This window comes from Ictidomys tridecemlineatus, chromosome 4 (assembly GCF_052094955.1).
Source record: "Ictidomys tridecemlineatus isolate mIctTri1 chromosome 4, mIctTri1.hap1, whole genome shotgun sequence".
Classification (NCBI taxonomy): Eukaryota; Metazoa; Chordata; class Mammalia; order Rodentia; family Sciuridae; genus Ictidomys; species Ictidomys tridecemlineatus.
The window spans coordinates 206,706,646-206,724,032 of record NC_135480.1 but is presented as its reverse complement, the minus strand read 5'-3'; the positions used below and the strand labels follow the sequence as shown (position 1 = coordinate 206,724,032).

The following is a 17,387-nucleotide window of genomic DNA, read 5'->3' as shown; positions in this document are numbered from 1 at the left end:
GAATAATGATTCCTGCCTCCAATTACTGCACTAATATCCTGGGCCTGGGAATGAAAATGGGTTGGGAATAGGTCGGAGGCAGCTTCTGTGAAAATCACATGCTTAGGGGTAGGATGGATCTGAATGTGAGGTTGGTCCCACCTAATTCTTATAAGTTGAGTACAAGAGGGTGACTCCTCAAAGGAAATATGGGGAAGAAATAAGAGCAAAAGCCACAACATTATTACTGATTTCTGCTGGTGAGGTAGATGAGGCCTAACGAGGTCCAGGCTTGTCCAGGGTCACCCAGCTGGCTGGAGCTGCAGCAGCCATTATGTAGCTAAGAGGGAGGAGCCTGCCCAAGGCCGAGATCAGAGAATGAGCCCTAATGCTGAAGATGAATCTCTGTCCTCTGTAACAGAGGCTGCAGCAGGAACCCCCGGTGCCCACCAGTGACCAGTGGGCCTTAGTGTGTAGAATGCCTTTTTACTTCCCCTGTCCTTAAGCAGAGATGTGGTGGGGAATGGGAGGACATTTTGGCTCCTGGTGTTCACTGCAGGGAGAGGTGACAAGGATTGGGCAGTGGCTCCCCTGAGCAGAGCCGCTTCCTCATCTAGTGCTGCAGGCAGGAAGGAGCAGCGCAGGCTCATCTCGGGTATGTGGGGCGATGGTGGCCACCGGGCCACCCTGACCTCGTCCTGCTGTCACCTCATTTAGTCCCACGGCTGCTGAAGCGCATTCTCCTCATCTCCTTTGCGGATGAAGAGGCTGGGGCCCAGAGCACTCAAGCCCCTCGCCCAGGGTCACTCTGTGGGCAGCATCTGGGCCCACACGTGTGCAGTGCCCCTGGGGCCTCTCTGGGCTGGTCCTTCCCTGCTCTGCCCTCTCTGCTCCCCTGGCAGCCTCCTCCTAGTGGAGTCCTGCACTGGACCCTTCAGCCCTCCTGTCCGGCACCTGGCCAGCCCTGTGGCCAGTTCCCCTGATGCCTATCCCCAGGACAGCCCTGGCTCCACACTCAGGTGTCCCGTCCAGCCTGCTCTTGTCAGGAACCTGTGCCCGTAGCTCCGTGGGCAGCCCCCGCCCGCCCCCCTGCTGTGCACACGCGGGTGCCCCCGCTGTCCAGGGCTCGCCTTCATCTGTGCCAGTGTGAGCCCAGCCCGGCCTGTCCCCTCGCTGGGGCGGGACGAGGTGCGCCTCAGGCAGGAGGCCTGCTCCCCACCGCACAAAGCACGCACAGAGGCTGCCACGGGCGCGGACCCTTGGCGGCACCTTTTCTGTGTCACAGCCTGCTCGAGGAGCCCTGGGACATGCCAGCTCTGTCCCCTGAGGAGCTCTTCACAGCACCTGGGGGCAGGACCTGGCCACTGTGACCCCTTACACATGGCTTCTCAAGTCGAAGGCCCGGCCTCTCCTCCCACGTCGTGTCAGTGCTGCGGGGGGCCAGAGCCTGGGGACACTGGGAGCTGGTCGGGGCTCCTCTGCGAGCCGAGCACCGTCCCCGGCTTGGTGGAAAGGGCACGAGGCAGCTCTGCCTGCACCTCAGCCAGGCGCCCCCGTGGGCCTCAGCAGCACCTGGGGACAGGGTGGCCCCATGTAGCTGGGGGTGTGGGCTGGGCTGGCCTGGAGGCTCCTGTGTGGCGCCTGGGAGATGCGCCAGCTCTCAGGGACCTTGGGCAGAGGGACTCTGGGGAGGGGTGGGCTGTGGGCGTCCGAGGCTTCGTGAGTTCAGCTCTGACGTGGCTGTGAACCCGACCTGGGCCCTGCTGAAGAGGGAGCGCGGAGAGAGACCGCCCAGGGAGGCCGGCCCCGCCTTCCTGCCCTGGCCCATCCGCTGCCCTGTTGGTCCTGCCGGGCTGAGTGGGCGGGCAGAGGGCCCCGTGCTTCAAAGACGGCGCTGGCTAGACGGCTTGGCTTCCAGCCCTGCTCTGCCCGCTTGACTGTGTCGCCCTGGGGACAGGCCTTGACTCCCCCCCAGCCCAGCTCCCTCCTCTCTAAAAAAGGGATAAGGACAGTGCGGCTTGAACAGGGTCATGGGCAACCACGCCGTCCCTGCTCGCCACACGGACGAGGGATTTGAAGCTTCGCGCTCTCATCTGTCAGCTGGGCCCTGGGACGGTGGTCGGTTGGCCGGTACCTAGCCGCCACTTCTCTGGGGAAGCCCCTCTCCACAGCTCCTGACCACTCTGTGACGTGACACCACCCATGGCCAGTATGCCATTGCTACGGGTAGTCACCAAATGTGCAGCTGGGAGGAGACACGCGCTCTTCTCACGAGCCTGGGCCCCTTCCTGCCACCCTGTGAGGGCACCGAGCAGTGAGAGCTGCCCTCTCCTTGCGAGCTCTGCCCTGTACTGGGGACGCGGACGCACGGCCACGTGGTTAGTGCGCAAGGAGATCCTGGGGCCAAGGGGCAGCGGGCGGCCCTGCAGGCCAGGCTTGGGGGGCCTGGGGTGGCCGGCGGAGCTGCCTCGGGCGCTGACGGGCACTGGATGGGCCAGGTGCCGGCGGCTGAGGCAGGAGGGCTGCCGGGTGCTGCCAGCGTGGCTCTTCCTCACCGTGACCCTCAGGCGGTCCTCTTCCCTCTAGAGCGTCCCCGGCCCGCTGCTCATCAAGCTGATCCAGCAGCGCCTGACGGACGAGGACTGTGTCAAGAAGGTGAGACCGCTGTGTGGCCCCTGTTGGGGGCTCTGCTGTCAGGACAGAGGGAGGGGACGTGTTCATCTCCAGGGGCAGGGATGGCCAGACCCGAGGAGAGGGCCGTCTGTGGGTGTGTCCTTCCCTGTGGCTTGCCATGGGGACTGGAGGCCGGCGGCTCCCACCAGGGCCCCTGAAGGAAAGGCCTGGCCCAGTTGGGGGGTCCCGGGGGAGAGTCCAGGCAGGGACCATTGCGGAAGCGTGCATGTGGCGGGAGGGGAAGGACAACCAGCACATGTCAGCGCCCAGGGTCTAGCTGCAGCCGGAAGCCCTTACATTTTGCCTTAGTTTCTTCAAATAATTCCCGACACCATTTCAGAAGAGCCTGGGCCCGGTGAGGAGTGGCCCCAAGGTGCCCTGGGACCGAGAAAGGGGCAGGCAGGTCCCAGCCTGCACAGTGCCACTCATGGAAATCTGGGGACAGAAGACTGTCCCGGGGTGGGGGGCAGCAGGATGGGGCATCCCTACCCCTGAGGGAGGAGGAAGGGGTTTAGTCAGCTGGCCGAGGCGGGCAGCAGCTGCAGCGGACCTGGCTTTCTCAAAAGCCACTCAGGCGTCCGACACCAGTCAGTCCGCTGCCCAGGCCTCTCTTAAGGCCTCTGTCCCACAGGGCCTGGGACGTGTGTCCAAGCCACCTGGGGGAAAGCGGTACTTCTGACCAGGATGGCCGCAGTCCTGTCAGCTGAACCCCAGGGCTCTGTGCTCCTCTCCTGGCCCCAGGAGGGCTGCGCTGTCCCCCAGGACCCTGGGCCCGGGCTCACCTTGTTTTCCTTTTTCTTTCTCTGGGTTCTCAGATCTGCCCGGTCCCCGGACTCCCTCCTCCCCTGGGTCCCTTCCTTGAGCCATCCAGAGAGTCCTGCTGCTCTCGGGTCTGAGGTGGCTTGGGCCTCTGGGTCTCTGCTTTTCCCTCCCTGGCCAGGAGGGACTTCCCAGTCACAGCTGCGGTGGGGCCTCTGAGCGGGACGTCTTGGGTGGGGGCGGCCGCGCCAGCACAGGGCCAGGCCGGAAGTTCACCTCCGTCAGGGCGGTTTGCCCCCAGGTCCGCGTGCTGCGAGCTGATCTGGGGGTGGTGCTGAGCGGGAAGTGGCAGGCGTCCGTCCCCGGGGAGTGGAGGCACTGTCGGGGGGACCAGCCGTTTCTCCGGAGACCCTGGTTAGTCGTTGAGAGGGCCAGGCCTGGCCCCCGCCTCCAGGCCTTCGGTTTCAAGATGGACCTTTCTCCAGGGGCCATTGCCCCCGCAGTGGGAAGGGATGCAGAGACCTGTGGGGGCTCAGCAGGGCCCGTGCTAGGCTGTGAGTCGGACAGCACTTCCACTGTCGTAATAGAACAAAAATGGACTAGCACGGTGGCTCCCCCCACGCCCCCCCCATCTCCCCAGCAGCTTCTAGTTCCCTGGGCGCCCCCTGTTGGTCTTCTGGCCAGAAAGCCGAGCGTGTACTTGCCCTGCTCTGTGCGCGCTGCTGTGACTGCTCCCATGTTTGGCCAGGGGCCATGGCTGGCCAGTACGTCCCCATGATATGAAATGGCCCTGTGCTTTCCCTTCAGCCCTGGATAAGAAGCACCTGCTGCCTCCAGGGCGGTGGAGGAGGGTCAGCCTGGCCACCTGCATCTTACCCAGCTGCTCCCGCCCCAGCTCCGTTCTGCAGAGCCCTCGGGGCTCCCGGTCCCTGGCTGCCCAGACTCTGACGCCAGCCACCTCCCAGCCACCCACTCCAGCAGGGGCATTGGTGCACCTTGGCTCCTCAGCAGCGGGAGGCGGTGTCACTTGACCAAAGTGAGGCTGACAGTGAGAAGGGTGGGGATGGGGACACCACTGTGGAAGACCAGGACCCCCTCTAGAGCTGGGACTGTGGAGGGGCCATCCCAGCTTGGGAGAATGGCCGAGGACCGAGGCAGGGCCAAAACCCAGCTCACCCACCTCCACTCAGGCCAGCCAGCCTCAGGGAACACTCTTTAAACTTGACCCTTCATCCGTCACCCTTGAAAAGGCCTCCTGTCTTCCATCTGGGAAGTGCCCGTCTGTCGGGTAATAAAGGGGGAGGAGCATCCTCTGGGATTAATGAAGGGGGAGGAGCATCCTCTGGGATGGGAAGGGGGCCGCGCTTCCACACACAGTGCTTGGCGCCCTCACCTGGCTGCCCTTGAGCTTGCCTGGTGGAGGGTGGCGGGGGCCTGGCAGCAGGCTGGAGCCTCAGCTTTCCCCTCTTCATCGCCTCTGGCCAGACGGCCACCAGGGTTGCTCCGCTGGCACAAAAGTGAGCCGCCTGGGACTGGAATCCCTCCTTAAGCTGGGGACTGTGTTTAAAGCACAGTGGGTGGGGCCTAGCTTGGTGTTAGAGAGTACCTAGCATGCACCAGGCCCCGAGTTTAGTCCCAAGCACCCAGAAAACCAGATGATAAGAGCACAGCAGGCCAGTCGTGCACACCAGGCAGAATTTCCGATTCCTTGTGCCCAGAGCTTCGGGACCAGGACTATCAGCTTGATTGATGCTGGTTCTGGACACAGGGGCAGCGAGTGATCCTGCCATTCCTGGCCCCAGAGACTGCACTTGTCCTGAGCCACTCACCAACCACCCTCACCAGCTCTGTCAAGCAGGAGTCCAGTGGAGCTGGTGCTACAGTCTGTCTCCAGCTTAGCAAGGACAGTGGGACCTCCCCATGCCTATTGTAGAAGACCCCCCTTTCCTTTTCAGAGTGTCTTTTGTTTGGGTACTGGGAATTGACCCAGGGGTGCTTAAACACTGAGCCACATCCCCAGCCCTTTTTTTAAAAAATATTTTTTGGGTTGTCAATGGACTTTTATTTTTATTTATTTATGTGCAGTGCTGAGAAGTGCTCAGTGCTCATACATGCTAGGCAAGCACTCTCCCACTGAGCCCAAACCCCAGCCCTCACCAACCCTTTTTTATATCTTATTTACAGATAGGGTCTTGCTAAGTTGCTTAGGGCCTCACTAAGTTGCTGAGGCTGACCTTGAACTCATGATCCTCCTGCCTCAGCCTCTTGAGCTGCTGCTGGGATCAGATTCCCTTGAAGGTGCTTAGAAGCCCAGACCTCCAGTGACGCAGGATCCCAGTGGGAACTGCGATGACCCAGCTGCTCCTCTCCAGGGGCCCCACAGTTGACGGTGCTTCGACTCTCTGCCCTGGTGCCACAGAAGCTAGCAACGGGAGTCCACATCCCAAGTCCTTGCCAATGGCCACTACTGTCACCAAATGATGGTAGCATCTACTGTTACTATAATAATGCTCTAATTTGTATTGACTTATACCGTATATGACCACCTGTCTTATAACTCATTGTCGATGACATTAATGTGTAATGTTCACTGTCACAACCAGCATTGAGGTGGCGGTGGGGCTGTCGGGAGGCCTGGTCTGGCCCTACTGCCAGGTCCCATGGCAGGCACACCTCACACTGTGCAGAAAGACCATGGCTGTACACGGATCAGAGTGTAGCATGAACGGCCAGGTCTCCACCCGCCTTCCAGCAGCCCTGTGGAGGCCATACTGCGGCTCCCCATCTCGCAGGTGCAGAGGCCACCACGGCAGAGGGAGTCCCAGAACCAAGGTGCAAATACAGTGGTGTTCCTGCTGCCGGGGCCTGATCTTGGGGCTCCTACGGGAAGCTGCGCTCCCTGAGCCCCTTCCCCCATCTGCAGAACAGTGGGTCGGGCTTGCGCACAGAAGTCCCTCCCAGGCCTGTGATTCTGATCATGTCCAAGCCATTGTTACCTGCAGAGTAAAGAAATATCTCCTTCGATTTGTCTTAAAATTTCTTCTAACCTTCATGGGGCACCCAGAACCTTTTTCATCTCTTCCCAGTGGAGACAGGAGTGAGAGGTGAGGCTTCTAATTATGTGCTTTGGTTGTTCAAAAGCAAAACAAACCCTCATCCAAAACAAACAGGCTTTCTTGCTTTTAGGGAGAAAATGACACATATGCATATTCATTTATATGGTAATTAATATTATTTAGCTTCACAGGGACCAGAATTGGTAATTTAGAGCACAGAAGAATACAGGGAATCGTGTTCAGGAGAGAAAGATGCAGCCGCCGCCCACCAGGACTCTGGTTCAACGCTGGGTTTTCATTTCTTTTTCTTTTTGGTCTAATGCAATCTCTTTGAAGATTTTTTTAAGTGACCATCAAATGAGTAAAAGAAACAAAAATGAGTAGTTTGTATTAGAACCATCAGAAGGCAGTGACTCTGTGGGAGACCCATGAGCTACTCCTCTGGACAGTCCAGTTCTTGAGGTCAGAATGTGTCCAGGTCTGCAGGGCACAGTTTTTGGACAAAGCTGAGCTGAGACATAGGCAGTGAGTTTGGAAATGTGGGGTCAGGTCAGTTCCAAAGGGATCCTCACCTTTGCCTTGACCATGGTCATTGTTTGTGCTGTTTTATCTGAAATACTAAAGAATCTCTTTGCTTTACTTGGTTCCTGGTCTGCCTCCTGCCTCTGTCCTGGGTTCTTCCCAGTCCTTTCCCTGTTGTCCCTGAGAGATCACTTTAAAAATAGGAACGATTTTATTTCTTGGCCACAACGTATCTGTCCATGTGGGTGCAAATTCGTGTAAGGTCCAGAGCCCCTGGCTGCTGCTATCAGCCACCAGTTTCCTTCCCTGCAGGTGGCTGCTGTTAGTGCTCTCTGGGAAGCACATCCTTGGGAAATTGTCCTCTGTGCACAGCAGTTGTCCTTTACTAAGTGGTGTGACCGGGGCCTTCCACTGCTCCTGTCCCTCTTGTGGGCATCCCTAGAGCTGAGGGGCCTGGACCTGCCTTTGGCTCAGCCCCACCCCCCCTCCTCTCTCACCCACCTCTGGGCACACAGCTCCTTCAGGCCTCCAGCTCAGCCGGCCTGCCCTGCTCAGGGCCTTGGTACACTGTAGCAGGCCCCCAGGGGACTCCTGTCCATTTCCCACCTCCCAGCGTCCACACCTTGTGAAACCCCCTCCCCTGGCATGGGACAGGACCGAGGGACATGGTTACACCATCCAATAGTGTCTTAGCAGACCAGAGAGAGGGTCTTCTGCCGGCACAACAAAGCCAGCTGCCCTGTTGGAGAAGCCCTGCTCAGGGCCTCTGGGAACTGTGGGCAGCCTCGGGCAGCAAGAAGCCAGGGTTTGGGGTCATCCATCAGCAAGCAGCTGGATTATGTCACAGCCTAAGGGGCCAGGAAGAAGATTCTTCCTCCACCAGGCCTCCAGAGGAGGACGGAGTCGGCTAGCACCTGCACCACAGCCTGGGCTCAGATCCTGGCCAGCGGATCTTGCTGCACCAGCGGCCCCGCCCGGGTGGACAGCTGCTTCTCGATTCTTCAGCCTCCAGCCTCACCTGCCCTCGCCCACTCCAGACGCGGCCACTCCTGTCACACGCTCAGGCATTCTGCGCGCCTCCTCAGCACCATCACACTGGGAGTTGGGAGTGAGTGCTCTGAGCGGTCAGGGGTAGGTCCCCAGCCTGTCCCAAGCCTGGCATGGGCTCCATGCTTGGTAAATATTTATGGAATGAATGAATGAATGCATTTGGATGACTTCCCAGCTCTGCATCACCATGGCAATGAAATCCTGTCCAATTTGCTGTTGGTCCAGGGAGAGGATGGTGTTTAAAATCCAGCAAACAATGCAGTCAGACCCAAAGCACTCAGTGAGGCTTTCGATGGGAGACGCACATTTGTCTCCAGGTGGCTTTGGGGAGATGGCCTTGGCCTCCCCCTGTTGGGGTTTCCCGTGAATCGTGGAGACGCTCAAGTGACTTCCTGCTTTCCATCTTCAAGTTGTTTCCGAGTCTCGCACTTGATTTTGGTGTCCTATCCCTTGATCAAGTTCAACTGCTGGACCCTGAGCGTGGGCTGCCCCGTGGGGCCTGGGCCTGGAGCACTGGAGAGCCTGTCGCATGTGCAGAGCCTTCTGTTCTCTTCCTGTTGGTTCCCGGGGCTGCCCCGCGCTGGGCTCCACGTTGGCACCCTCTGTTTTCTTTCCCTTTGTTCCTTTAATTGACTGTGACAAGGATCAACCACCAGGATGCTGACTTTTAAAACATTAAATTAAAGTGATCCTGCCTTGCGGATGGACTGCAGTTTATCTTATCGATATCTCTTTGAAAAGCGTCTTTAGAAATCGTCCTACATTAGACCTTTTATGAAACGGGAAAGTCCTGGGTGGAGGAGGGGATGTGGCTGAGTTCAGAGGCCAGCGGGCCAGGACCGCAGGTCGTTTTAGCAGCCACCATGCCAAGGCTGTCCTCTCAGCTCACTGGCTGCCAGGCGGGGCTCCATTGTCCCCTGTGAGCTATGCGAGGCCCTCTGACACAAGCATTTCTCTGTCACCAGAACCAGACTGAATTGGAAAGTCACAGTCTGGAAATTATGTGTCTCAGAGAAAAGGGAGAATGTTTTCCCTGGCGGCGGCCGTTCCTTCTGTCCCAGCACAGGGACATGGGCAAGGCTGTGCCCAGTGGCACCGGCTGGTCAGGAGGTGGCGTCGTGTTGCTCCACACTTGAAAAGAGTGGCTTTCTGGGATCCACACTCCGCTCACGTCCGCCCATCGGCCTGAGCTCCTCTCAGCTGGGCTGGCCGACAGCAGCCAGGGGAACGTGCACAGGAAGTGGCGGGAGCTGCTCCGACCTCGGGGCTCCTCTGTGTGGAGTGCCCGGAGGCTCACAGACAAGGTGTGGACCCTGGGTGCTGCGGAGCGTGACCCTCAAGACTCGCTCCTCATAAATGAGAAAACGCAAGCGCAGTGCTCAGCACTGTCCAGGCCCTGAGGTCCACTTGGACAGAGTTAAGACCCTGTCCTACACTGGACAGCTGGGGTGACGAAGGAGTGGAAGGCCACCGCTTGCTCATGCTCAGCTGGTGGCCACCAGCAAGCCTCCCAGCCCCTTTCCAGAACCTCACAAGGCAGGCCTCGACCTCCCACAGCTGGAGGGCTTCTTTCCCCTGAGCCTCTCTCCCTGCAGCTGGGGACGAGCACAATGTAAGAAGCTGCGGCAGGCATGTTGGCTCACCCCTCCCAGGCTCAGGCAGTCACCCGGCAAGTCCCCGGGGACACTGGTGCTCCACCTCTCCTGGGTCTCCTTGATGCCTCTTCCCTTTCTTCTTCCTTGGCCATGACGCACTGAGCCGCCACCCAAGCAGAGTCACCCACTGGACTGACGAAAGCTGGACCTGCTGGTTGGAAGCCCATGAGGTCACTGTCAGTGTCTGCATTTGGTGGATGAATTCCTGTCATCTGCAGCACCTCTTCCGCCGTCTCCTACTCTTCCATTGCAGGCAAAGGGGCAGAACCCAGAGCCTGTGCTGCGGGGCATGGGCTGCAGGAGCCACGGAAGGGGGCCTCCACTCAGTGCATCCAAAACCATGACCTGGGGCCTGCAGTCCTGTTAACAGAACAGACGAGTGTTGAGGCCACGATGGGGACAAGATAGAACAGAGGGCTGATGGCAAGTCATACCCATCCTCTAGTCAGGGGCCACCACACCGGACACCCACCCATCACTGGGAGGAAGATGTCTGTTGCTGAAAAGAAAAAAAAGAAAAAACCGCCCTTCTGGAAATGCCTGAGGGTCAGACGCGGCTCCCTGCTCCCCCTCCTGCAGCCAAGAGCGTCACCCTCAGCGCAGGCTCTGAGCGCCCTGCCCGTCGGAGCTGGTCTCCCGACTCCCCATCAGGGGAGTCTCTGATGAGGCCGGGAGCAGGGTCTCCCCAGCCCCCCAAGTCTCGTGGCAGCTGGGGGTGTTCCCTTTGCTGTGCATGGAATGCAAAACTGCGCTTCGTGTTCAGGGGTTGGTTTCTTTTAGATCTCATTTGCAGCGCAGACTCAGTACTCCACGATAAGGAGACAATGGAGCACACGAGTGTGGGCCACAGTTTGAGTTTACTTGGTGTGTTTCGAGGCTCTTTTTATTTTTTTTTCGTGTTGTTCACAGATTTATGCTTCCAGGCCACAGAGCAAGTCATATTTCACAGTGGAAATGTCAGCCGAGCGCGGGAGCCGGTGCTGGCCCACGGAACCCACAGCTGTGTGCTTTGTTTCTCCTTGTGGTGTCATTGGTCTGGCATCAGTCACATCACTCTTACCACGCTGACGTGGGGGCACAGGGTTTCCTTGCCACTGGTGTGGCGCTCACAGGTTCATAGATGTCACCGGCATCCTCAGAGGAGTGCGGTTTTATTGACCCACTGCTCTGCTGAGGCCCTGGGCTGTGCACTTGGACCGCAGAGGACCAGAACGGGAGGTCTGAATGGCGTGGCAGCAAGGAAGGGGCCTCCAGGGCAGAGCTCAGGGCGTCCAGCCACGTGGCCCTGGGGTGGGCGTGCTGGGCCTCACGTTGGGGCCGCGGCTGGCGGCATGTGTGGACGCCTATCTGCAGCTGAGCAGCAGACACCACGTGGGTCGCTCCGTGGGCTTGTGTCGTCCTGTGACCCCTCTCTGTGCCATGAGGGCAGAAAATAGAAGATTGAGATGCAGGGTGGAGCCTGAGGTTTGGGTAAGCACTAATGTCCAGGGAATGGCAGAGTGTCAGAGAGGTGAAGTGATTGAAACTGGACAGGCTCAGAGCCACCAGCTGTGCCACTCTCCCCAGCATTAGGTGGGACCTAAGCGTCCAGCTCCTACTCGCCAGGTGGAAGAGTCAGAGGCCCCAGGGGCAAGTTCAGGAGGAGACACCCTGCCGCCAGCATGCACATAGAGCGCAGAGCGCAGGCAGGGGCCACACATTGTCTGAGATGAAATTTGAAGGTCAACATTCTTGCTGGTCGTCTAGAAGGGCTCAGTATCCCGAACTTGATCTTCTAAGGTGTGTTTCTTCAAGCTTGGTCGTGTTTTTGGATAAGTCAGAGCACCTGGTTCTGGGGTAGTTGGGTACCGCCATCCCTCCTTGTCTCAGACCTCAGTTACTTGCCAGCTGTGGCCTCAAAATATTAAGTGGAAAATTCCAGAAGTAAACAGTTGTTAAGTTTTTGATTCACCCCATTCTGCATAGCATGATGGAAGCTTGCACCACCGGCTCTGTCCCACCTGGGGGAAGGTTCCTTTGCCCAGTGTGTCTGCTCTGTGTGCACGGCCTGCTGGTTAGTTACGTAGCAGCCTCCGTTATCAGGTGGCTGTGGTCCCGCAGTGCTTGTGTTCAAGTGACCCTCATCTTACCTGACAAAGGCCCCACGGTGCAGGCAATCTCCACCCCCAGGTCACCACCCCCGTGGCACTGTGCGGGGACTCAGCCTGCAGCTCCAGGGGATGCCTCTGATGGGCAGGGCCGGCGGAGCTCTGCGGGAGCCAGGGGCCTCGCCCTGGTGGAGCTGGGCAACCCCAGGAGCACCTGCACTCTGGCATTGGTAGGAGACAGAAGGAGAAGAAGGCCATGCATCAGAAGGCAGTGGCCCCCAGGGCAGCAGAGGCTTCTTGTGCGCAGTTGCTAATTGCCTTTAATAACAGTCAGGAGGGCGGAAAAGGCCAGTGTCCCACCACGCAGGGTGGCCTGGGCCGCGCCAGGCCGTGCTCCGCTGGGCCTTGCCCAGCTCCCTAGGCTGGCTGGCTTCTTTTCTTTCTTCCTCTTTTTCTTTATCTGTGACATCTGCTCAGTGTTGTCCCTCCTGTGATACCATACCCCTTGCAGCTGTGCAGACCTCCAGCTCTGCGCTGGTGCGCGAGTGCCCTGAGCATACGGCCTTTTTGATGTGTGATGAAACAGAACCGAGCCGCAGGGGTATGGTGAGCGAAGGCATCAGAATATCAATTAACCTGCTCGAACAGAGCTGCGGCTCGGAGCGGAACAGACGTCTCACTGAAGTGTCAGGAAGATGGATAATGTGTTCTAATTAGGGTTGACTGATACCTCCACATCGAGCCACTCCGGCCCTCGGACCCTCAGACCCAGCAATGCAGGCTCGTCTCAAATGTCTTGGTGTCCCACCATAGCAGTCGTTGGATGCTGTTTGCTGATTGATGACTTCTTGCTTTGCCAGGATTTGCAGCCATTAAAGTGTTCTCTGCCAAAATTGCCATTTCCCTGGAAAGTGCAGTCAGCTTTGCAGCTGGGCAAGAGACCTCCTTAAACACAGAAGCTCTGGGACAGGCCTTTTCCGAGCGCCCTGCCTGGGCCTTCCATCTCACGCACGGATGCCCCAGGATGGATGCATCCTGAGACAGAGCCCCAGTCAAGGCTCCGTCCCTCCTGGGGGACTGCAGTGGGCCAGCCTGGGCCAGCACAGGGGAGAAGAGTCTCCGCGCTGTCTGTCCAGCAGGGTGGGGTGTGCCCCAGCGGGTCCCCAGGAACCCCATTCCTCAGGCACCTGGGGGACTGTGCCACCTCCCCAGGTCAAAAAAAGCAGACCTGAGAGCCAGTGACGGGGCTCACTTCAGAGCTCCCGCCCTCCTCCCCACGTCTCAGACTCAGTGACGCCCGTGGGACCAGGTGAATCGGGGGCCCTGCAGTTGGCAGCCCATTCCTGGTGGCTGGAAGTCCCTCTTTCTCCAGCGAGGACTTGGTGAGAGATGCTCTGAAAGCTCTGGCCCACAGGTGACGTCCACTGTGAGTTCATGGTGATTATGGAGATTGCTCAGAAATGCAAGATGGAAAGCAGAGCTTGGTGCTGAGCAAGGCCAGAGCCCCAGGTTCCTCCAGCTCCAAATAGTCGTGGACACAGCCTGCTGTCCTCGTGTTCGGGGAAGCAACCCAGGGCTAACTCCTCCCCTCCACGTAAGGGAAAATCAGGGTCTGGGTTGAGCTGTCGTTCAGAAAGTGCTGGTTGGGCTTGTAGGACCCAGGGAACTCTCGGAGGGGACAGCGTACTTCAGGCTTCTGGGGCTCGCCTGGGCAGTTTGCTTTCTCTGAGCCGTGGCTGTGACAAGGATTTGAAAGGAAAGGGCTGTTAAAAAAGCAACTTTGCTTTTTTAGTTCCAGAAACTAGGGGTTTTGTGATGGTGTGTTTCTTTCTATATGGGTTAAGAATTTCACAAGAGCCTGTCTGTTTTTCCCAGCGCTCTCGATGCTGTAAATTCGTTAACTTTTCTTATTCAGCAGTCAGTGGAGGCTGTTGGAACCTAAATGCTCTAGTAGAATAGAAATGCGGGCACTATGCTGGTTTTTGCAAGACGACACCTCTCACCCCACCTGCCCTGTGTCCTCTAGGTCCTGGGGTGTGAGGTGTGAGTGACCTTGAGTCTGACTTGCCCCGGCACCCCGCCCCCCGTCCTGAGGTGTCAGGCCTGAGGGAGGTGTCTCTGACAGGTGCTTCTCTTGGGGAACCTGCATCCCAAACCTCCTCTCCAGCGCCTGCCTGCCGGGCTCCCTGCTCTGCGGAGCTGAGACTGGAGCGATCTGCTCTTATATTTCACTCTTTGAGAGCTCACTTTGCTGATTTATCTGGATATCGAGCCCCAAGCATTAAACAGTGTGTGCGTCTAACTCTAGACTCCTGGGACTTGAAAGGCCTTCAGAAATTGTTTAATGTGAACATTGCTGAGGGACATAGAAAACAGCTTAAGCAAATGGGAAGATAATGCATCGACTTGATCCTGTAAGAACGTCAGTTCTTCATGAATTAATCCACACATTTAATGTCATTCAAAAATCCTCCCAGAATTTCTATTTTGGCACTTGACAAACAAATTTTTTTGATGCTTTCCTGGAAGAAAAAATATTTGAAAAAATGGGAAGGGAAGCATATTCTATTAGTCATAAAAATAAATTATAAAACAATAATCATTTCAAAGGTTAAATAAGAACAGTTTAATCATCTACAGGCAGAAAGAGGCCAAAGCCAAGGTCATATCAGCATCTAGACTATGACAAAAGAGACTTTGGAGGGGAACAGAGAGACTTTTGACAGATGAGGTCAGGATAGCTGGCAAGCCACAGGAAACAGGTCACAGCTGCGTGCCATTCACAAAAGAAAACATGCACTTTTAAATATTTAAGTGTAAAGAGTAAAAACATAAGAAAACATGGTTTAAATGCAAGCGAATATTAGCTTTGCAGTGGGAAGATCTCTTTATACATCCACACAATGCCAGAATCCAAAGAGAAAAGGAGCAATTGTCTTGGCTGCAAGCCAGTGTGTTAAAACAACACCTTACACAAAATTCAAAGGCTACAGACAAACCACAGAAAACCCTGAGGATATCATTGGCCTCAGAGGATTTGTGGTGGTGTTTGCCAAAATGGATTAAAATTCTTAATATGTAAAGAGCTCTTATAAGTAAGTAAAAGGATGAAATCCGAAGGGGAAAAAATGATTGATAGCATGAATATACATTTTAGAAAAGAAAAAATTTAAATAGCCAATAAACACGGAAAAATATTGAACTTTGCTAATGTAAATTAAAGCAGCAGTGGCATATTTTGCTGGACAGAGTTCCTTCAAGTTAATGCCCAACATTAGCCGTATGCAGGGAAACAGGGGTTCCACCATTGAACTCATAAACTGGCCAGGCAATTTTGTGGAGTCGTATGGCAAAATATGTCAAAAGCCACAAGAGAAGGCGTCAACTTCTGGAAATTCACCTTGAGGATATTTGATTCTCAGCAAGACAACATATGAACAGCGTTTTTTAATAATGATGAAACAGTGGCATCAAACCCAACGAGCACAGTATTGGCGTAGGTAGCATGCAGCAGGTCAGCTCAGGCTGCCACCGAAACCTCTGGGGAGGAGCCTTTGGTGACATGCAAAACATTCCTGCCATGTTCTTACCATGTGAAAGGAACAGATCACAAAATGTGTGTGATTCTTTCCCTCCCACCCTAGGAAAAAAGGACCTTTTTCAGGAAAAGGAGATAAGCCCAAGTGTCTCAGTGGTGCCTTTAGGTGCCCGGTGTTCCTGGAGACTTGCAGTGCTACTTCGGCTTTTCTGCATGTTCTGAAACTCTGTAGGAAAGAATTGGAAGTGTGAGAAGAGCTATGTGCACAAGAGGCCTGTCACAGTGTGACTTATGCTGGTGGACACTGCAGCTGACCTGTCCAGCTGGAGGGCATGGCTAGGTAGCGGCAGCACACCCACTTGATGGACATTGTTTAGCCACCAAAAATGGAGGCAATGGAGACCCGCTGCAATGTGGAAAACGCTCGAGGTCGCGCTCATGCATGGTAGAAAGAATCAGGACGTGAAGTGCATGTTGGGCTGGGGACGCGCTCAGAGGCAGTGTGAATGAGCCTTGGGTGGGATCCCCAGCATTGAAAAAGAAAGGCGGGGGCACACATTCTGATTATGACCGTAAACGTGGATTTGGGGGGAAGAGAGGAGTTGTGGAGGAAGGCGATGCCGTTATCAGAGACATTCGTTTCCTTGTCTGAAAAGCTCCAGTTCTTCCATAAAGTTATTATGTTCTTTTAAAAATAATTTTTAAAAATCTAAAAACAGATGAGACGAGCGCCCCTTTACCTCCTCTGTCTAGGGCTGGATCCTGGACGGCATCCCCGAGACGCGGGAGCAGGCACTGGTGATCCAGACCCTGGGTATCGCCCCCAGGCACGTCAGTGAGTACCCCATCCTTGTCCCAGCCACCACCCAGGAAGGTCTGGGGACCCACAAGAAAAAGATGTTTTGAATTAAATGCAGCCCTAGACCCGGGCACAGGGCCACTTGTCATGAAGCCAGGTGGCGGTTTACTCTCACCTTGGGGTTCCCTGGGCCTGAAACCCCCTATCTGAGAAGCTCTTTAGGGAGTGAGCCATTCGAAATGTGGCAGAAGCACCTAGACAAAGATGTCGGTCATGCTGTTATTTATGTCCGTGAAGGTTGTTAGCTGGGGCGGGTCGATAGTGGGCTGTCCTGGGTCCCGAGAGGATACCCTTTGTGACTTAGTGCTGGGAAGACCTTGTCTTTAGGAGTTCCAGGGGATGGGAGGTGGTGGTGGGAGCAGCCAACGAAGCATAGAGCAAGGACTGGTCGTGAGGGTCAGCTGCCCAGCACGTCTGCGTCTGCTCCTTGTCTCCCCTGCCCAGTCGTGCTGAGTGCTCCGGACACTGTGCTGATCGAAAGGAACCTGGGGAAGAGGATTGACCCTCAGACTCGAGGTAGGGCTGTCTCCACGCCCCACACCCGTGGGTTTCCAGAACACTTGGAGACTCCTCACTCCCTGCGCACTCACCCTGCTCTGGGCATCTGAGAATAGTGGGAGGTGACTCGGACCAGCAGAGTATGGCTGTGAGCTGGACGACACTGGGAAACTGGGGACTTCAGCAGATGAGACCTTTAGGTGGAAGAGGGGCTTGTTTGCTGTAGAACCAGACTCAAGTGTGGATGTGGGGCGCCCAGGCTTTGAGTCCACTCTGCTGAGCTCCCCTCCTGGCTCAGGGCCACACATGGGAACCAGGGGTGGGGCCTGTCTCCATCTCCCTGGGAAGCAGTACACCTGAGCTCTTTGCTGTGGTCGCAGGTGAATAGGCATGTGTTTTACCTGGGAACTGGCAGGTGCCACAGGCCAGGACCTGCTGACGGGTCGTGAACACAGGAGGACCCTGGGCAGGCAGGGACAGGGAGTGATAGACCTGGGCTTTGTGGCCCCTCTCCAGCAGTACCACCTGGGATACCTCTGTGAGATTTCATTTTCTCACTGGTACTTAATGATTGCTGTGAGGGTCTGCAGGCCTATCAGCTGGGCCCGGGCCCAGTGCTCAGAAACTCACGGCAGCCCTACCCTGGTGACTCTTATCCTTGCGTTAAGGAGAGCAGGCCCGGCGCTCTCAGGCCCTGGGATGTCAGTCAAC

At 56.5% G+C, this 17,387-nt stretch overlaps 1 protein-coding gene across 6 annotated transcripts in view; it reads left to right on the top strand.

Annotated features, from left to right (window-relative positions):
• Ak8 (adenylate kinase 8) overlaps nt 1-17,387 on the top strand; it is a 109,815-nt gene that overhangs the window by 15,136 nt on the left and 77,292 nt on the right. For 5 of the 6 annotated variants that reach the window (XM_078048527.1, XM_078048528.1, XM_078048525.1 and 2 more), the window contains 3 exons: nt 2,566-2,634; nt 16,073-16,154; nt 16,623-16,694. In XM_078048527.1, coding sequence (XP_077904653.1) covers nt 2,566-2,634; nt 16,073-16,154; nt 16,623-16,694 — 223 coding nt within the window. The remainder of the gene's footprint in view (nt 1-2,565; nt 2,635-16,072; nt 16,155-16,622; nt 16,695-17,387) is intronic. The other variant, XM_078048526.1, reaches the window with a different exon arrangement.